Here is a 21960-nt window from a genome sequence, read left to right as displayed (position 1 = left end):
GCCCACTGTAACAGAAAGATAGCTGTAAACGATCAGTAGGGGCTAAATAGTCGAGTGGCTGGTGTTATTTTCATTTTATGTTTGTAACACTGTATCACGATAAGTATGTCGCCATAAGTATATCCCACATGCCATCTGAGTCAAATGCAGATCTACAAAACTTAATCTAGAGAGCAAGTGTATACACAAGATAGTTTATTGTTCTATAATCGTGTCCCCCTCTCATTTGTAGTCTCGTGTAAGAAGCATAGTAGTAAATATACTCTTAGTTTCTCAAACCCTCTGTTGATTGTCACTTGCCATTTATTCACATGAATAAGAGTACGAGACCAGTAGTTGTGAGCCAGGAGTCAAAGATATTCCGTCATATAGTAGAAGTAACCCTCTCAAGCTCCTCATACAATCTGTCTACACAATTGTTTCTCGTATCCACTCTTAACCAAAACAAACATCACCGGCTTTCTCTGCAATTCCCGGTCTAACTGAACCAGAGCCGGTTTTCCTGCAGATTTTTCCGGTTCGCCTCAGTTTAAGGCTATTTTCAGGCAGATTTTGCTGGGCTGCCTATGGAGAAGGCAGAAGCCCACCAAGTAGGATGCATGTGCCTGTTCGCTAGTCTTTGTGTATGTACGTCGCAGTAGTATAGCCCGTTGATGCCACCGATTGAATATATAGTGCCTATTTTTTAGTGTCCTAAAAAGAATTTTATTGATTTTATTATTCCATTTTCAATTTTTATATTCATCCTTTTCCTATTTCCTCGTTTTTTATCAGTTATTTCTGATTTAGTTTTTCCAATTTCTCTTGGGATAGAACTTAGAAGGCAATACTCGGTGTTCCATTTATGTATATTTGTTGTAGATAATAATTAAATAACTTTTTTCATTATTACCTCTAGGGGACGCAAATACTGAGTTCAATGGTATAGCCAATTGTAGATGCCGGAAATGTGACTGTCTCTTTCTTTCCTTTCTAAAATGATGCAGTCCGCGTTGTGGTGGTCATCACGAAAGCTAGCTACTTCCAAGCCTTTCGTAGTTTGTGTATGGCAACCCCTCCCCACGTTAGCAACAATGTTGGCGCTTATATTGCAAATGACGCATGATGCATGGTGAGTCCCTATTGCCGAGATAGATGATACTACAAGTTGTACACCGTTGATACCGGCATGATGATGACGGAGAGTGTGAAGAAAGGCGAGACAAAACATGGGGTCACAAGCTGGATACCGGTGAGCACTGGTAAAATCTTTTCAAGCCCACACACAACTTTAGTAAAAATGTCAAGTCGGTGGTCATATGTTGGGTTTTAGTCGTACCACCTCCATGACACTTTGGACAACATGTGGCCACGCCAATGCTACCCACCTCCAAACATTCTCCAATTTTGGTCAAACTTCACCACTCTACCTCTCTTTCCCCAAATTCAAAGTGGTACAAACATCAAACCCATTGTACCAAAGGAAGCTCATATACTAAATCTCAGACACCTTTTTGTCCTTTTGATTTTGAAATAATGGCATTTGGTTGTGGCAGGGTTTTGTGCCATTTGGCCTTGCACACGTGACACGTGCCATCACTTGCAACATAAGCCTAATGATGGCCGGTTTAGGCCAAGTTCCCATGACTGTAGCTGAAACGTGACTAGCTTCATAGTGTGCATTGTAGGCGGTCACAACCGGTAGCACGCTGCATGCGATGTATTTTATAGTCGCCGGCCTAACTTCCGATGATTGACATGACACTCTTGCTTAATATATTTTTGACTGGTGAGAATTTGCATGCACTTACCTCCATACATACAATGTTACATGTATAGGGGTAGAAGTACCTGGCTACCACATCGATCTTCCTCGGGTCACACCCACATGGATCATTATTATTGTGCACATGATTCATGTGTGTTGGAGTACCCACATGGATCATTATTATTTCCTTGCTTTTGATCGATCCGTCTAGCAAGGCCAATATTTTTATCACGAAAAAGGTGATGAGGCCATACACATTGATCTTGCTTGGGTTGCACGTGCCCAGAGTCTGGCATGATGTTGTCTCGCAGATGGTGTCTGATCCAGTGAACTAACCAACACATCGTGTGTGCCATAACTTCTGCATACTGGTTCCGACGAGGCACAGGGTGATTTGATCTAGCGATGTTGGAGAGCTCTTGGGGAGCTAGGCATAAATACTAGTCTACATTCATACCAACAACTTATAGTGCACATGGAATGATAGGCATGAAAAGCCACTTCGACGGAGGAAGATCTAGGGAAGCTCGGGTCTCCGGTGGTGTCGGGAAGGTGGAATTTCCAATACGCGTACATTTTATTGCCTTCCCTACCACTTCAATGTGACGTGCCAACTTATTGCCGCCTCTGCATCCTCTTACTTAGTTCGCACACATGAAATAATGGCAACATCACGCCACTCCCGCCTCGGTAGATTTGCTAGTGCATACTTCGAGATAGGGTGTTATCCTGCCAATCTTCGAGGGCACCGTTCCCATCCCCGCAACCCTCCGAGACATGTACATCGCCATTGTTGGTTCCTGCCCTTTATCTACATGGGTTATAACAAAAACATTCTTTGCATGGGCCATGCATGCCCACGTTCTTTTTTCCCGCCCAAAGTTGCACCTTTCAACCGTGCGCCCTAATTTATGCATAAGCGCTCGGATGAGGGCAATTCCAGCATTGGTGGAGAGTTCTCGGAGAGCCATGGCTTAAATACGAGTCTACATGCATACCAAGGAATTATAGTGCACATTTAATGATAGTCATAAAATGCCACTCCGACGGAGGAAGATCTAGGGAATCTCAAGTATCTGGTGGCGTCGGGAGCTGGAATTTCTATGACTCGTACTTATCATCGCCTTTCCTACCACCTTGGTGTGCCTTCTTGTTTCCGCCCCTCTTTATTTTACTTTACGCGCTACCTAGCAGCTCATGTGCCTCTCTCGTGGAGCATGCCATTATTTGTATGCTAGTTGGCATGCATGAAATAATGGCAACGTCACGCCACTCCTGCCATGGTAGCTTTCCTAGCCCATACTTCGTGACAAGAAGTTTTCCCGCCAAAAGTTCAGGGGTGTCGTTCCCATCCTCGCAACCCTACGAGAACTATATGACGTCATGGTTGGTTCCATCCCATTATCTACATGGGCTATAACACACTCTATCTCTCTTTCTTTGCATGGCCCATGCATGTCGACCTTCAGTTTTCCCATCCAAAGTTTAATTGGTCACAGGCATGCCATAACTTCTTCATGCTTGTTTCAATGGGGTTTATTCCAGTGGCGTTGGAGAGCTCTTGGGGAGATAGGGCGTAAATACGAGTCTACATGCATACCAACGAATTATTGTGCACATGGAATGGTAGGCATGAAATGCCACTCCGATGGAGGAAGATCTAGGGAAGCTCGTGTTTCCAGTGGCATCATGTGGGTCGAATTTCCACGACTCTTACTTTCCATCGCCTTTCCTACCACTTAAATTTTGAGTTCCAACTTGTCGCCGCCCTGCCCCCTCTTACTTTACAACGGTCTACCTTCCACCTTATGTGCCTCTCACGTGGCGCTCTCCATTATTTGTATGCTAGTTCACACACATGAAATAATGGCAACATCACACCACTCCTACCCCCGGTAGCTTTCCTAGTGCATACTTCGAGACACGCGTTTTCCCCACCCAAACTTCGGGGGCACCGTTCCCGTCCCCGCAACACCCCGAGACCTATATGTTGCCATGGTTGGTTCCCGCCCTTTATCTACATGGGATATAACATACACACTCTTTGCATGGTCCATGCATGCCCACCTTCATTTTTGCCGCCCAAGTTGCACCTTTCAACCCCGTCCTCTAACTTATGCAAATCGCTCTGATGGAGCAATTCTAGAAGTGTTGGAGAGCTCTAGGAGAGCTACGGCTTAAATACGAGTCTACATGCATACCAACGGATTATAGTGCACATGGAATGATAGGCATGAATTGCCACTCCGACGGAGGAAGATCGAGGTAATATCGAGTTTTTGGTGGCGTCGGGAGGTGGAATTTCCATGCCTCGTACTTCTCATCACCTTTCCTCCCACCTTGGTTTGTCGTCTCCTCCTTCTTTTAATTTACTTGCTACCTACCAGCTCATGTGCCTCTCTCGTGGAATGTGGCATTATTTGTATGCTAGTTGGCACACATGAACATCACACCACTCCTACCCCGGTAGCTTTCCTAGCCCATATTTCGAGGCATAAAGTTTTCCCGCCAATACTTTGGGGGTACCGTTCCTGTTCCTGTTCCCGTCCCCGCAACCCTCTGAGAACTATATGTCTTTATGGTTGGTTCCCACCCATTATCTACATGGGCTATAACATACACACACTCTCTCTTTGCATGGCTCATGCATGCCCACCTTCATTTTTCCCGCCCAAAGTTGCACCAGTCAACCGCGTGCTCAACTTATGCATACGTTCTCTGATGGGGGAATTTTGACGACATTGGAAAGTTCTCGAGCAGCTAGGGCTTAAATAGTAGTCTACATGCTAACAAATGAATTATTGTTCACATGTAATGATAGGCATCAAATGCCCCTCTGAGGAAGAAGATCTAGGGAATCTCGATTTTCCATTGGCGTCGGAAGGTGGAATATCCCCGACACGTACTTCTCATCGCCTTTCACCACTTTCGTGTGTCGTCTTGTTCCCAAACACTCCCCTCTTACATTATGTGCTACCTACCACCTCATGTACTTCTCTCGTGGCGCGGGCCATTATTTGTATTCTAGTTGGCACGCATGAAATAATGGCTACGTCACGCCACTCCTTTCCCAGTAGCTTTCCTAGCCCATACTTTGAGACACGACATTTTCCCACCCAAACTTAGGGAGCACCATTCCCGTCCCCGCAACCCTCAGAGAACTATATGTATTCATGGTTGGTTCCCGCCCATTATTTACATGGGTTGTAACCCACACACTCTTTGCATGGGCCATGCATGCCCGCCTTCATTTTTCCCGCCCAAAGTTGCACCGGTCAACTGCGCGCCCTAACTTATGCATATGTTCTCTGATATGGCAATCCTTGGAAAATAGGAGAGCTATCGGATAGCTAGGCTTTAAATACGAGTCTACCGAGGAATTATAGTGCACCTGGAATGATAGGCATTAAATGCCACTTCGGCGGAGGAAGATCTAGGGAAGCTCGAGTTTCTGGTGGCGTCGAGAGGTGAAATTTCCACGAACCGTACTTTTCATCGCCTTTCCCACCACTTTGGTGTGTCTTCTTGTTGCCGCCCTCCCGCTCTTACTTAACGTGATACCAACTACCTCATGTGTGTGTCTCGTGGCGTGCGCCATTATTTTTATGCTAGCTGGCACGCATGAAATAATGGCAACGTCACGCCACTCCCGTCCCGGTAGCTTTCATGCCTAAACTTCAAGACACAATATTTTCTCGCCCAAACTTTGGGGCACCGTTCCCATCCCTACAACTCTCTTAGACGTATACGTCGTCATGGCTGGTTCCCACACATTATGTACATGGGTTGTAACACATGTACTCTTTGCATGGGCCATGCATACCCACGTTCATTTTTCCCAGCCAAAGTGCCACTAGTCACCTGTGTGCCCTAACTTCTGCATACATGCTCTAACGGGGCCAATTCCGATGGCGTTGGTGATCTCTGGGGAGATAGGGCTCGAATGCGAGTCTACAAATGTACCGACGAATTATAGTGCACATGGAATGATAGGCATGAAATGCCACTCTGGCGGAGGAGGATCTAGGGTTTCTCGGGTTTTCGGTAGCGTCAAGAGGGTGCAATTACTATGAAACATACTTTTCATAGCCTTTTCTAGCACTTTGGTCTGCCATCTTGTCGCCGAAACCTCCCCCTCTTATCTTATCTGCTACCTACACTTTGTGTGCCTCTCTCATGGCATGCGCCATTATTTTTATGCTAGTTGGCACGCATGAAATAATGGCTATCTCAACCTACATGAAATGGTGGCCCACATGCATATCCATGGAAACCATGCACATGAGATAATGGGAGTGCATGCCCGAAATTGCCGTGGAGAACCTGTGAACGCACCCCTCGCGTATCTGACCTTCGATTTTATATCCGGAACCATCCACTACTTGTACATTCCCGCGTAGCTATTTTGTGTATGTATACACGAAGGTGTATTTCCGCCTGTACTAGCTTTAGTACAGATGAACAGGACCCCACAAACATGACGTCAACACGTTGGGTAGGTGCAGCAATTAACTCTATCATTGATTATACACTGCCGTTTCCATCACTTGGCATAACCACCGCATCTGTAAGCAACCATACTTGTTCAAAAGAAAAAGCAACCATAAGGTTCAGACCTAGAGTGAAAAAAACAGACTTGACATATCCCCCCGGACAACAATACCAAATACATCTGCTAGAAAATCTACATGCCCTTTGTCGGAAGCTTTCAACAAGTATGAGATCACATCTGCCACTGCCGTAGCTCCCATGACTGAAACACTAGAAGCTGGTGCTGATGTGCCTAGACAACCAGTCGGCATGAAATTGATGATGGTCAGAGGTTCAACACCAGAACTCTTGTTCTGGCATGGGTGCTGCCAGGAACAAACAAAGTCATTTTCACAACTGTTAAATGTAGTACCTTTTAACTGAACTTTAAATTATTCTGTTTAGTGAATTAAACTTCAGCTTTATATGCAGTTTTCTCCTCCTCCATCCGATGTTTATTTACTGCTCGACGTCTGAGGATCGGAGCCAAGGTTGAAGACGACCCAAAAGTGGAGCTGCTCTACTACAGAGACATCAAAGCGGCAACAGTTGGGTGAGCAACATTTATTCGGGCCGGTCGCAAGGATTCTGTCCCGGCCTGTTCCCATGACGCAACACTCTGCCCATTAAATGCGTACCGTAGGTGTATCCCTAGCCTATAGGGGTTGTATTCTGATTTTTATTCGCATGCTGGCTGCAAATCCTTACCTTCTCCACAGATCGCAAAGCATCTACTGAATGGCTAGATACGGGGCGGCGGCGAGGATGAGAGCCAAAAGTCCGGGTCAAGTGCATGCCGCACTTTTTCACATGCTAGAGACAACTATCCAGCCTTAGCTTGAGATCTTCCATGGTCCTTGTGCACCATGGTTCGCATTCATCACTTTTCATTGCTCACCCTGGCCCTAGAGGTGGTCGTGCGGGGCATTCCCCACGGGCACTCTTAGTCAATAGCTATGCAACCGGGAGAAGCATCCTTGTATAGGGACAATGCACATGTGCAGGAGGAACTATCGTGGATGATTGTGAAGAAATGCAAAACTAGGGATGTGGCGGATCCGGTCCTCCTTGCCGCCACCGTATCCGGCATCTGTCCCTAGGGCCATAACATCTTGTTTATCCCGGGTCGAGGAGTACATGTCAATGTGACGACCCGGTGGTGCATCCTCGATGGATATGAGAAGCGAAGATCCACGCTTTGGCAGGGTCCTACCCATTGATGCCAACTCGGTAGGGCAGGGAGACAATGTACGGGGTCTACCGGGCACACCATGGTCACTTCGCAAACACACGTGGCGATGTGGAACCGTTTGTCGGAGTGGACGATGCAAAGGGGCTCGTTGAATCGTTATAATAAAAATAATTGTCTATATATATAGAAAGTAAAATTTTATGTATTTCTAAGACATGTGTATTAATATGTGAAATTGGAAATAGAAATAAAAAAAGTATATTCAAAAGGCCTCGATTAAAATTTGAGAAGGCAAACCAAGGGAGAGAGAAGAAAGAATCATTGCCGTCAGCGCCCAAGGACCAAGGCAAACCTCCCGCCACAAGTTTCTTACTCCCTCTGTTCCATTCTATAGTGCCTATAGTTTTTTGGCACGGAAATTAGCGCAAGAGTATTTTTTACACAAGAACCCCTAGCTGAACGATTTGAGATCAACGTAAAATTTGGGAAATCCATATCTTCCTAACTTTCCATAACAAATTCCACCAATCTCTCTTGTTAATTCTCTATATATGTGCAGCCAAGTTCAATTAAGGAAAGTAAAACATTGCTGCCTAATTTTAAGGAATCGTTGGGCCATGCATTAGGAATCTCAATTAATTGTTTCCAATTTTGTATGGATTTTTTCTCACGCATGTGGTTTGGGAGCTGAATGGGGGAGGGGGTAGTTGAAAAAAAGCCAAGCTACAACCTTATATTCTGAAACAAATGCCAAAAATCTATAGGCACTATAGAAAGGAACGGAGGGAGTAGTACTTACTACCTCCGTTTTAAGGAATAAGCCACACACTTATTTTAAGGCGAACTTTTGACCATAAAAATTGAGCAACAAAATCTGGTTTATATTATATATAATTGGTGTCGTTAGATTCGTATTGAAAAACATTTTTTAATAATATACTAATTTCATACAAACCCCACGTCACTTTTGTTCTGGCCGGCTGCTCAAGGTACCTCTAGGACCACATTTCCTTCCTATCTATCCATCGCCAGATACATCGCTCCCACCACTTTCCCGCTCGTTACATTCTTCCCCATCACGGCCACCTTGGCCTAGGGTACATTGAGATGTACCGCCACCGAAGTGGTCTGCTGATGTTCCTTATCTTGTATTGTTGGTTCCTCGTTGATTAATTTCTAGTTGTAAGTTTGTCGCTGGGAACATAGAGCCAGCGTAGAAGATCATCGCCTCCTACAGTCGACTACCGTGTCGAAAACTAAAAGATGACGGAAATATCGGAAGCATGTCAGCCTATTAACTTGTACGCCAAAGAAAAGAGGGAGTATTTCGCAATAGTGCAATGATAAGATAATATAATAGTATGACTGGACTATTTCTTTTGCATTTTCTTTTTCCCTATATATACATGTAGGCTATATCTTGAGATTTAGTTGATCGGTAGGAAAATAGGACTGCCCTCACATGTCATGCATGCGCTCCGGAATTTCTTCAATAGCCTGTACTTAGAGCATCCCCAGCCGTCTCCCCGATGAGGTCCCCAGGACGCATTTTTTTCATCCGGATGGACGAAAACGGTCCAGTCGCGCCCCTGGACCCTCGTTTTCTTCCGGATTAGACCTTTCATCCGTCCGGAGAGTCCAGGCCATCCCCGGGTTCCCGAGGCCCGATCGGGGACTCCGGACGAAACAAAAGCGCGCGAAACATCGAGCGGGCCCGCGTTGTCGGCGACAGAACTGGTAGTTCCCTCCATTAATTTCGTTTTCCCTCCATTTTCACCGCATAGAACCATTTTCCCCGCCGAATTTCGGAGGAGCTACCGCCATTCTCCCCCCACAGTTGCAGCTCCTCCTCTTCCCTTCCACCACCATGCCGCCAAAGAAGCTCGCCGCCGAAGGTGAGGAAGCCGTGGGCGCCAAATAGAGGTCGTCGGGCATGACAAACGCGGAGTGGGCGGCGGATCAGGAGCGGCGGCGGAACGAAACTCGCGGCTGGGCGGAGAGGGAGAAGAAGTGCAACGCGAAGAGGGTGGCGGCGGCGGCGGAGGAGGAACAGGCGAGACTGATCTCCATCAACTTCAGCCAGCCGCGCGTCGGCCAATTCCCCGAGACATGGCCGACCCAAGGTATGATCAGCACTCCTTCCTTCTCGTCGGCGTCACCGGCCACAGCCATGTTCCACGAAACCTACACCGCCGGCATGGTCGGGTTTACGCCATCACCGTCGGCGTACGACGGTGCGATGTACGAGGGCATCTCGCCTGCCCTGCGATGTGGGCCGCTCTCCTTCTCCAACTCCGCGATGTCGCCGCCGAATGAGCCTGTGATGCATGAGATGATCACGGCGGGCTCCGTGGCCGCCGCGTCGAGCCCAATTTTCTTCACCCAAGAGGAGGCAAGGGCGACGGAAGCCGTCGCGGGGCGGCGTCGTGTCGCGGGGGGGGGGGGGGGGGCTTTCTCAAGGAAACCTCCGCGGCGAAGAAGAGGAACACCGACCTGGCGTTCCTGATCGGCGGCAACGACACCAACATGGACAAGGAGACGAGGGCTTGGTACGACGCCCATCGCCAAGACATCCTCCGGCCACCGTCGGCTCCTTCGTCCTCCGCTTCGACGTCAACTCCCACCGCTTCGACAACTGCAGACGCTGATGCTTCACCGCCCAATGCCGTGCCAGTCGCCGCTGCGTCACCGCCAGACGCCGATGCTCAGGACGGGACCGCCGATGAGCCTGTAATCGTCTAGTTTCGATCGCCGGAATGTGGTTGATCCGATCGCCGAACTTTGGCGATTCTTTTGTGTGGCGAGAAGACGATATTTTGAATCTATCGCGGCTGATGCGCGCGAATGCTGGGGGTGCGACTGGGAAAATGTTGCCCCCACGCCTTTTTTACATCCAATCCGGCGTTTCTTATATCCGGATTTTCGCCCGGGAGGCTAGAACGGCTGGAGATGCTCTTACCTAGGCCTGGCATGATGTAGGAATGCATGATAATGCATGTGTGCAGAGCTGACATTGCACATAGGTCATGTGGGACCCACCCAAGAAAAGCCCATGAGTGAACGCCTTGGTCATTGATTCTATCTCAAGATATCTTAGAGCATCTCCGGACGCATCCCCAAACGACGTCCGGCAAAAGCGCCGGATTGGTTGTTTGGGGACGTCCGGACCAAATTCGCGTTTGGAGGAGGTCACTTTCCTAGCCACGTCCCCCAAACGTGACCTTCAAACAAAAAGCAAGTGTAAGAATCGTGTCCGGCGTCCCTGATAGAGCCTCTATACACAGGGGATGGGCTAGGGACACCGGACAATATTTGGAGCACGTACGGACCGAAGCGGCCTTTAGAGCGCGCGACTGAAACAATTTTTTATCCGGCGTCCCCCAAATCCCTTTGGAGGATGCTTTGGGGGAAGCGCTTGGGTTCTCCTTCGCTACAAAAATGAGACAATTTGCATGCGACGGAAGGAGTAATTACAATTTCCACGACCAGTGTGGTCATGTAGAACTATATTTTGCACGATAACACTTGTACAATGATATACCTTGTAGTTGATTAAGTGGAGTGAAAAATCAATAAATCATACAAGATGCCTACTGGCGTAGGTAGGGGTCGGGTCCAATCCAAATGGGCCAACTCTTTCCTGCGATGCTGCAGCAAGGGAAAATGAGAGGTTTAGAGTAGATTTTGTAGTCTGTTGCATGGAGATTAGCTTGTCCGTCCCCTTATAGGAAAATTAATAGGCTTTCATGGCAGAATTCTTGCAGAAATATGTGCAACAAAATATTCAGACAAATAAGAGAGAAGGAAGTATTGGGTTCAGTTCAGCATACACAAAGTCGTATATCCCCTTTCCCATCCTGGGCATATCACGAGTAAATCGTAGAAACACAAGAAGAACTCAATCCCATCCATCCAGGACATATATATAAAGAACAAATCGTGAAAGAGGCCCTGGCGCCACCACCATCGTCAAGGGGCAGCGGGGCGGACGTCATCGTTGTGAAGGAGCTTCTGTCCTGAATCGGCTACAAGACGTCGGCGCTGGGCACGGCCACGCCGCCCCGCTGCTCTGTCCGCGAGGAGGGAGATCATGGCTGGCACATGACGCTGACCCGCGACGGATCGAGAACAACACTTTCATGGCGGCGCCGGTTGCAAGGAGGTCGTCGGGCGGGACGACCGGGAATAACTTGGCTAGCTAGCTACACGTTGCACTTACCACTGGCGGTGGAGGTTGATAGGAGATCAATGCATTGTGAGGTCCGACCACTTACCAATCAAACATGGCTAGCTAGCTACATTTTGCATGCATAAGCTGACATGCTCACAAGGTGGTACCAGTCAAAGCCTTTTCAATATACAAATAGTACTAGAATGCGGCCCGCAAAAAAAAGGATAAGCTAGCTGATTGACGGTGAAATAAGTAAAAAACAGTTAGTACTCCCTCCATCCCACGAAAATTGTTTGACTATATTCGGATGTGTCTAGACATTAAATAGCATCTAGATATATCTAAATTTTGACAAATCTTAGATAAGCTCCATGGGACGGAGGGAGTACAATGGAGTAGTCTTTGTCATTGGTCGGTAGGCTAGCGCACATCATGTGGACCCCGCTGAGTATCGATGGTGACCCATTGATGTATAGGGCGGCCACAACCCACATGCTAGGTAATGGCGAGCCCATAACACGATGAGCCTAGCCGCCGATGAGATGGATGCAAATCCTATTTTACGCCTAACACGTCAGTTAGCACCGTTACACGTACCTTTTTTTCCCTTCAATGATCGTTTGGTGGGCCAGCCTGTTAGATGTTGGTCGGAAGGAAGAAGAAGAATAGACGCCCACCTCGCCGGTGACAGGGCGGCGCGGCTGGCCGTGACGCTGCCGGCCAGGCAATGAATGGACCTCACTGGAGATGGGGACGACACGGCTAGCCGCGGCGTCACCGGTGAAGGTGAGGAAAACAACTTAGGTTCTCAGGTTGGGTGGGTTCAGTGAGCTCGCCGACGATGAGATCTAAGGGTTTGGAGTGTACGGCGGCGGGACGCTCGAGTCGGGAGGTAGGAAGGTTCAAAGGGAGGGTGTGGCGATGGAGGACCAACAGAGGTGGTGGCTTGCGTAGGGCGGGGTAGTGAGGCCGTGCGGGAGCACCTTGGGCCGCGGGTGACGTTAGCCGGGGGACAAGCTCGTGGTGTGGACAAGTCGAGGAAGAAGATGTATGAAGGAAGAAAATGACCGACGGCTACAACGATGGTGGTATGCGACCTGCGATGGTAGCATACCCGTGATTATATCCGGCCCATCAGTGTCGCATCAATTAGGCAGCGAGACCAAGCGTAGGTTAATGGGGCATACTAAATTCACATGGCCCGCACACCCAGCCGGAACCCTTCGCCAGAGGGGGCAATTCGGAAAGGCACGTTACGTTGGTTCATGCATGTGTATAATAAGGACAATGTTCATGCACCGGAAACGTAACTTTCTTGTATATATGTGAAAATAAAAGTCCGTCCATATGAAATGAACATGATGCATCCACCCGTGCAAACATGGAAAAAAAAGAGTCTCGGGTGAAAATTAAGCGATTTCTAAATGAGTGGATTATAGATTCTCCAATAACTGCTGAAATAGCAATGGTTTCATGTTCAACATTGACCCTAGGTCTGGCATCCGATTTCTAAATGAGTTTTTTTTAATTTAGAGCAACCACATATTTCATTAATCAAAACTCAAGTAACATGAAGCAATGATGAGCATGACTAGTCCCAAAAAAAGAAGGAATGCATCGATCCAGATGACTGGCAGGTATGCGGTGAGCGGCCGATGGAGTAGTACTGTATGCATACTGAGTACTGACATGCGCGCGGGAGTCGCGTAGCTAGGTTTACGCGCGTGTTGCGATCGATCGATGGAGAAAATCGCGCACGCACGCAAGTAGCGGGTCCGTCGAGTGCGAACAAAAGCGAAACGGATGGATTAATTTGTTCCCTCACGTGCTACCTATCCGTGAGTTGCGCGTCCCGTCCGGCCGACCGACCGAGAGCGGGCGTGGGAATGAATAATGATCCATCGCCACCGGCCAGGACCGTTTCATCCCGGCCTACTACGTGCACAGGTGACGTGCGCGTCCCGTTTCATCGCACCAAAAGCAACCGTGCGCGGGGGATACGAACGAATCCAGCCCTCGTCGGCGAGGCAAGGCTAAGGCCGCTGCGATCGATGGACATCCCGACGGAGCTGGTGCTGGAGATCCTGCAGCGCCTCCCCTGGACCTCGCGCCGGCGCCTGCGCCTGGTTGCTTTTGGTGCAACCAAGCGGGTCAGCTGCACCCAGCCGTTGCCAATGCCGGCCAGACCCGTCCGCCATTTGACTCAGATGAATCGCAAGCTCAGCATTGCAACGCCTTCCTACGGCGACCCATCTAATGGGTATAGAGGCATCCAGGTAATACTCGATCTGCAAATCTCCCCTGCCCCCCTTAGTACACTAGTAATTTGATCTGCAAATTGGTTTGTCTTCTTATAAATTGTGATTGCTACAGGTGTGGGTTTTAGAGGGTAGGAGGAACGAGCGGGCCTGGATCCATCTATACCGCTTAGGGTGTTCATCCGGACGCGGGAAAGACATGGCGCGGCCCTACTTCATTCACGGCGACTATGTCCTCATGGATAGGAGCGATAAACTGCTCATGTACAAGCATAAGCCCACCAGTTACTACTACTATGGCGAAAGAGCCGAGTGCACCGCAGTCCATGACAACACCTGCTACAAAGAGACGGTGATTTCGGATATAAGAGGTCGTATTTGTCGGACATTCGCATACGTAAAGACAGAGGAATCATTGAGTGTTCATAGGCGTTGGTGATAACCTACTAGTTAGTTGTTCTTTGATAATATATGTTCAAGCAAATTCTCTATCCAACGTGTCGGTTAACATTCATTTACTATGAATCAAGCTTGAGGTCCTTTTTCATCTCATAATTTGCCACTTATCAACCACCGCTGATATTTTTATGTGTTTCTCAATGGCTCATATTTTTTGTGCTTGTCATTCTTCTCGCATAGATAAAAAAAATGCTCTGGAACAAGTTCCTGGAATTATTATTGCCCATTCTTAATCAAATCGAACCAGGCTCCTGGCAGCGAGACGGAGACGGTTTTGGGGTACTAGCCATGCTAAAAAATGGAACCATCGAACCAGGCGATGTAGGCAGACTTTGCAAATTGCAATGTATAGTCCGTCAGATCCCCTAGTGGAGATTGACAGATTGCAGCCTCTGCAAAACTGACATGATCAATTCAACCAAGTGGTGGTCCGGGGAGAGTTGTAGGTTCGGTCAACCATTCACTATCTTGTGCTGCATTGCTTGGCAAAGGTTCTGCATTTGTTGATATGAGGAAATGAGCAGCTATTCCCTGTGAAACTGTAGATCTTGTATTATTTTATTTTATTTTGAAACAGGGGGCTTTGTGTTTGTGTTATCAGTTTGATGACAAAGAAATTGGGGGCATGAGGTCCTCAATTTGGACCTTCCGTCCCAAAAAAAGGTCCTCAATTTGGACAAAAAAACAGCAGCACAGCGGTCACGCTCTGTGCGTCACCAACCACACCACACAAGTGATGACCACTCGAAACCAATGTGCAAGTGCCCCAAGAAAAAGGTACGACAACATTTGACACTCTTTGTTTCAATCAGCAGAAAAGTTCACTGTGTAGAGTTATAGGTTTGTTTCTAAGTAACAGGTAAACGGATCAGTATTAGGAAAGAAGCAATTCCATAGTTTCATGCCCCATGAAGATGCCTCACCGATCTACCCGGCAAAATCCTGTAGAAAATGGTCTTTGGAGACATTAAAAGATAGACCGGATGACGAATATAGGCTTGGATGGCTAAATGCAGGCTTCGACGAACTTTGCCATGTAGAGCCACTCAAGCTCAAGCAAACTCTTCATTCACTGCAATAATAGGGACTTCAATCAGGATGTTGTATACATAAAAGTAGCGCAAGAAATATTTTTGTTGGTCAGAAGAACCATATCTCCAACCCTGTCCTTAGTATTCTCATTTAAAATTATATACTAGTATTATTCATGTGCAGGAAGATACACCATCAGTCATGCCATTGCTGTATTTTCCTTGTGCAGCTGCCAGCTGCCACCACTCTCATAGTTTAGCACAGCCAACTCTAGCACAGACAGGTACTGATGTATTCTTTTTCTAATAAGGAATTACTAAGCAAAACCACAGATCACTACAACAGCTATGATGCTTGGCAAATAATATTGCAATAACTGTTGCCTAGCATTGCTTTGTCAATTGTCCGGCACATGTACCATTTGATCGAGTGATAAGCATACAAATTGTGTTAGCATTTGTGGAGGCATGACTTGGAGAACTAGTTTTTGCAAAGATCAGAATGAAGAGGACTAGATGGTATAAACCAATGAATATGGGGAGCATGCGCAGAGAAAGTTGGATCTGGTTTACAGTTCACAGACCACATAAATTTAAGAGAGGACAGAATACTAGGTTTGTTCGGGAAATTCTGGTAAGCCTACGTAGTATGGGCATCTGTCCACTGTAGCAGAAAGATAGCTGTAAAAGATCAGTAGGGGCTAAATAGTCGAGTAGCTGGTTTTATTTTCATTTTATGTCTGTAACATTGTATCACTTATAATTTGTAAATACAGAGGGTATGGATAGTCTGAGGGTAAGCGATAAATATTTCGCCATAAGTATATCCCACATGCCATCTGAGTCAAAGGTATATCTACAGACCTTAATGTAGAGAGCAAAGGTATACACAAGCTAATTTATTGTTCTGTAATCGTGTTCAACCTTTCTTTTGTAGTCCCATGTAACAAGCATAGCACTCTCTCCGAATCTGTATATGGAACAGACTCACAGAGGGAGTAGTAAATAACTAAATATACTCGTAGGTTCTCAAGCCCTTTGTTGATTGTCATTTACCATTTATTCACATGAATAAGAGTATGAGACCGGTAGTTGTGGGCCAGGTGTGAAAGAAAATTTGGGAACGTATCACGTGAAAATGGCCTGGTTCCTGAAAATCTGAAAATTCCTATAAATACCATTGGATCATGTACCAACGTTCAGATCGCAAACCTCAATCCCACCTTCATCATTTTGTACAATAACCCTCGTAGTCACAAGAAATATCAATCCCGTCCTCAGTTCTCTCTTACCTCTCCGTCCAGTCTCAACTCTCCGACCCACCTCCGTTTGTCCCCCGTCTCCAGCTGCGCACGGATGCGGTTCCCGGCGACGAGCACCACCTATTCCAACAACCACATGAGAATCCTCTCGCAGCTAGTCTGGTGGCCATTCTTGGATTCCGCTGGATTAGTAGGGCAGATCCACCCACAAGATTGATTTGGAGCAAAGACTCTGTTCGTGAAGACAAGTTCATGTTCTGATTCTCCTCTTGATTCATTGAATTTATTAACCCTTTCCAATATAATTCTGCTAAAGATTCCCTGTTTTTCCTTGTTTTGGTCACACAATTTCCTCTTGAATCTTGGGATTTCTTACCTGATCTGAATGGCTGAATGTTCATGATTTTTCATATTGTTCAGACCTGGATCAGATCTGATTTGTGCGTGTTCGTGATCCCTCCTTACCCATGTATGGTGTTGGTCTGTTGCTGCCAACGGCGGAGAAGTGCTGAATATGCAAGCACTTTTGTTTCTCTCATGAACTGATCCAAATCCAAACGAATTTGTCAACTGTGCGATCCATCTGTGTGCTCGTTCACGAACTCGAACGAATCTGGATTTTTTTTTATTCATGCTTAAGATCTCAAAGTAATTAAATATTCCCGAGTTTCCCAATGATTCAAATGGGATGTTCAGCCTATCTCCGAATCGTGAGGATGAGCAAGTAGGAGGAAGGTCCAGGAATTACTCTACCGGCATTGGTGCGGGGTGTTTTCTACAAATGTGTATCTACTGACTGGTCGTGGGACGGAGGCTGCAATCTAGCCGTTGGTACATGATCCAAAGGCTAAGAACATGGATTTTCAGATTTGCATAACTTGTTCATTTTCACCTGATATGCCCCCAAGAAAATTTATCATATAGTAGGAGTAACCCTCTCAAACTCCTCACGCAATCTGTCTACACAATTGTTTCTCTTATCCACTCTTAACCAAAACAAACATCACTGACAAACTCCCTACAAACCATCTGTTGATTGCCTACATGAGAATAACATGTTACCCGTCATGTACAGGCTTCCAATCATGACAACCAGAAGGAGCTATTTTCTGCTTCTGCTGACTCTTGGAGTATATGCTTTGAAAAGCCACATTAACTGCCCAGCCAGAATCTTTGCGATATGATGGTTACACTTCCTTCTCCTATTTTATAGAGTTCAAAAATTTACTGTGATTTGAACCACCGGCAACTGCCCGTGCGATATGGAAAATGGTGCACCTTTCATTTGCGAATTGCTTCCACTGCAGCAATACAGCTGTAACCAGGACAAGTTAATTTTTCAGAGTCAATAGCAAGTGTGAACCCTTGGAACTAGATTGTTCATTTGTTGTATAAGGAAAAACTGCAGGCCCTAATTATCTGTGGTATGCTTGAGATGACACCAACTTGGGCTGTCATATCATACTCTCAGAAGACCAAAAACAGATCTTTACACTTTGTGCAGTTGGAACTTAAAGGTTAAAAGATAGTTACAATTCGAAACCCATTTCTGATGCTGCCTACCATGAAGGCATAAAAACAAGGCGCTTTCGTGGAACGTGGCCAGTCATGATTACTTCTACTTAAGTGGCTGAAGATAAAATGTGTGTGATAGGAGGCATCAGAAACTTCAAATAGAGCTAGTTTGTACTTTATACCCAGGGGATACCCCTAAATTATAGCAGTATGGATGTACCATTGCAACATGAACGACCCAAGAGACTCGTCCTGTGTTGTGTTCAGAAGCGAGTACAGCTGATCAGCAAAGTGAACATAAATATACATTTGAACTATTCACTTCTGATCAGATTGTGCAGCTAGACGGCGCGGAGGAAGACTACTGGAGACAACGCAGCAGACTCCAATGGACCCTAAAAGGTGACTCCTGCACCGCCTTCTTCCACGCCTACGCCAACGGGAGGCGTAGGAAGTGCCTCATCCCTCGCCTGGTGACTGACGAGGGCGAGATCTCAGAACAGGCTGAGCTGATGGGGCACGTTTACCAGTTCTACCAAGGCTTAATGGGCGCTGAGGGGGAGGAAAGGGCTTTCTCTCTTGCTCAGGGCCTTTGGCCACCTAACAAGAGAATTTCTGATGAGGAGAACCGGAGCCTTGAGCTTACCTTTACCCCGGCTGAGTTGGATGAGGTGCTCGCGGGCATGAAACCTGACTCAGCTCCAGGCCCGGATGGGCTTCCGGTCCTCTTCTTCAAGAAATTTTGGGATCTTTTGAAGGGTCCGATCCTCCAGATCCTGAACGACTTCGCCCTAGGGAGGGTGGACATCGCGCGCCTCAATTTTGGAGTCATCAGTCTTATTCCGAAAGTTCAGGGGGCAGACACCATCAAACAGTTTAGACCCATCGCTTTAATCAACGTTATTTTTAAATTCATTGCCAAGGCTTACGCTACCCGCCTTGCCCCGCTTGCGCATAGGACGATTGACCGCAGCCAATCGGCATTCATCAAAGGGAGATGCCTGCACGAGGGCGTGCTTGCACTCCATGAGATCGCCCACGAGTTGAGGGTTAAGAAACTCAAGGGCCTCCTTCTCAAACTCGACTTTGAGAAGGCCTTCGATCGGGTAAGTTGGGACTTCCTGAGAGAAGTTCTGTTGAGAAAGGGCTTCTCCCCTATGATCGTTCACCGCTTGATGCAACTGGTCTCGGGTGGCCAGACCGCGATCAACGTGAACGGTGTCATCGGGGATAAGGTCCGACACGCGCGCGGAGTGCGACAAGGGGACCCTCTTTCCCCGCGCTTGTTCGACTTCTTGGTGGATTCCCCTGGCTGCTATCATCGCCGGGGCTACCGATTCTGGGCACCTCAAGGGTGTGGTGCCCCACCTTTGATCCGGCGGGATCACCCACCTCCAATATGCGGATGACACCACGATTATGATCGAACCATCCGACTTGGGGTTGGCCAACCTTAAGCTCCTGTTACTATGCTTCGAGAACATGTCCGGGCTTAAGATTAACTTCGCTAAGAGCGAAGCGGTCGTGACAGGGTCCACGACCTGGAACGTCGGCGGGTGGTCGACGCCCTCAGCTGCAAGCGGAGCCTGCCGTTACACTACCTCGGCTTACCGGTCGGCGACCGCCCTCTCTCGTTGCGGATCGGAACTTCCTCACGTAAAAGGTTGGCCATAGGGTGGAGCCGTGGCGGTGCATTCCTTGCATCCGCCGGCAGGCTAGAGCTCACCAACTCCTGCCTCTCTAGCTTGCCGATGTTTGCAATGGGCCTATATCTGCTACATGACACGACGCATGCGGCAATGGATAGACACCGGTCCCGCTTCTTTTGGGAGGGAGTGGGACCCAAACGTAAGTACCATATGGTTGGCCAGGCTTCGGTGTGCAAACCACGCGAGGATGCAGGGATGCGAATCCTCAAAACCAAGTACATGAACATCGCCCTCATGCTTAAATGGATCTGGAAGATCTACCGGAATGAGGAGGGCACGTGGGCGGTCCTTCTTAGGGCCAAATACAGGGGACCACGATTTGTTCTCCCCGGCGGTGCCCACCAAAGGATCGCAGTGCAGACGCCATCCGGAAGATCAAATGGTACTTCAAAATGGGTGCGAAGCATCGGGTTAACAATGGGCGGCGGACCTACTTAAGTTAGGCGGGTGGACGGGCACGGGGCCCCTTCGCTTTACTTTTCCGAGGTTGTTCGCTCGTTGCGATAACCACTTCGCAAGCTGTTCGGGGGTTAGATCCGGCGGGGGCTGGAGTAGTCGCTTTCGGCGCCCCTTCGGCCTGGCAGAGAGAGCGGAATGGGACAACCTCTGCGGGATCTTTGACCTATCGCCGGTCTCGGAGGGCGATGATGTGGTTCGATGGGCGCTTGAGCAATCTGGGGAGTACTCCACCGGTTCGATGTACTCCAAATTGTCCCGGGGTGGGACGGTCACGCACTTCAAGGAAATTTGGCGCACTAGAGTCCCGCCAAAGATCCGGGTCTTCCTTTGGCAACTCATCCGAGGAAGACTCCCGTCAGGGGACCAATTAGTTAAGCGACACGGGCCATCGAACGGGCGGTGTCCCCTTTGTGGCGAATGGGAAACTTGCGACCACATCTTTTTCACTTGCCACATCGCGAAGTTTATGTGGGCAGGGATAAGGGACCTTCTCTCCTGCTCATGGAACCCAGCAGGGGCTGCGGACTTCATCGCCATTGCCAACGGCTTGTCGGGTAGACTCCGTAGGATAGCTTGGTTTACTTTCGCAGCGCAATGCTTTGAACGCCGTGGAACATCCGTAACAAGTTAGCTATCGAGAGCTCTCTCATCTCCAGCCCGGCTGATGCTATCTTCAAAATGTCTATCTACATGCAGAGCTGGAGGGTTCTGGTCAGACCGAGGGACAGAGCACTGCTGGACGTGGCGCTGGACGAGGTTAGGAGGCTACACGCGAGGACCCGGGCTGGAGGACAATGACGCCATCGACGATCGCTTGTTGCCGCTAGCACCCGCTCCTCGTGCTTCACCTTCCATGTCTATCATTTGTGTTGTTCTTGGTATCAGACTTGGCTTATTTGTATTATGGCATCAGTACTGTAGAGGCATCAGACTTATGTGGGGTGTGTGTTGTATCGCTACTATGTGGTTGCCGTGATGGCTTTATATATAAAGCCGGGCCAAGGGCCTTCTGTTTAAAAAACTATTCACTTCTCGATTGGGGCCGATTCCGGTTGCTGAATCGAGATTTAGTCTATTAATCTCCACTATTTCAGATGAAAACAACAGGATTTCACATGATATATGGTTCTATCTTAGTTATGGTAGAACTGCTCGTTAGACGATTCTGTCACTATGGGCAAGTGAGCAGCCGTACCTGCTTAAGTCGTCGTCTCTCATGACGCGCTCGCCGGAGGTCATCCCGCCGCCGGTGCCGCCGCCGCCGCCAGCAGCAGCAGCAGCCTCGTCTTCCTCCCGGAGCATCATCTCCATATCGTTGACGCGCGTCCGGACGACGTTGCCGATCATGACTGCTCGCAGAAATCGGCAATATCAGCGGGCAGCGGCGGGATTAGAGCGACGGGGAAAGAGGGGAGGGGACGGGGTCGCTTACTCGCGGCGGTGCCCAGGGTCCAGATCCACAGGATCTTGAGGCCGGGGCTCTTCTGGTTCCACCTGGTCACCATTGGAGCTGCGACAACCTAGATTTCAGGCGGATTCTCGGCCTGCTCTTTGAGCTGGAGGACGACGAAGCAGAGCGAGGAGGGCTTTGGTTTGGGTTGTTTCAGGGCTGGAGGACGACCTAAGA

At 48.1% G+C, this 21960-nt stretch overlaps 1 protein-coding gene across 2 annotated transcripts; it reads right to left on the bottom strand.

The window, feature by feature from the left end:
• Nucleotides 1-15125: 15125 nt before the first annotated feature.
• LOC127336800 (uncharacterized) lies at nucleotides 15126-21960 on the bottom strand. 2 transcript variants are annotated; one of them, XM_051363649.2, is made up of 3 exons: nucleotides 21766-21957; nucleotides 21529-21682; nucleotides 15126-15429 (listed from the first exon to the last, which is right to left on the bottom strand). In XM_051363649.2, the coding sequence occupies exons 1-3, from the start codon at nucleotides 21836-21838 to the stop codon at nucleotides 15423-15425; spliced, it is 234 nt and encodes a 77-aa protein (XP_051219609.1). In that variant the 5' UTR covers nucleotides 21839-21957; the 3' UTR covers nucleotides 15126-15422. The 2 variants fall into 2 exon arrangements, with proteins under 2 accessions (XP_051219609.1, XP_051219608.1); XM_051363648.2 differs by lacking the exon at nucleotides 15126-15429 and adding an exon at nucleotides 17917-17965 and having other exon boundaries at nucleotides 21766-21960.

Source organism: Lolium perenne, chromosome 2 (genome assembly GCF_019359855.2).
Source record: "Lolium perenne isolate Kyuss_39 chromosome 2, Kyuss_2.0, whole genome shotgun sequence".
In the NCBI taxonomy this organism is placed as follows: domain Eukaryota; kingdom Viridiplantae; phylum Streptophyta; class Magnoliopsida; order Poales; family Poaceae; genus Lolium; species Lolium perenne.
This window is presented reverse-complemented; position numbering and strand designations above follow the sequence as displayed.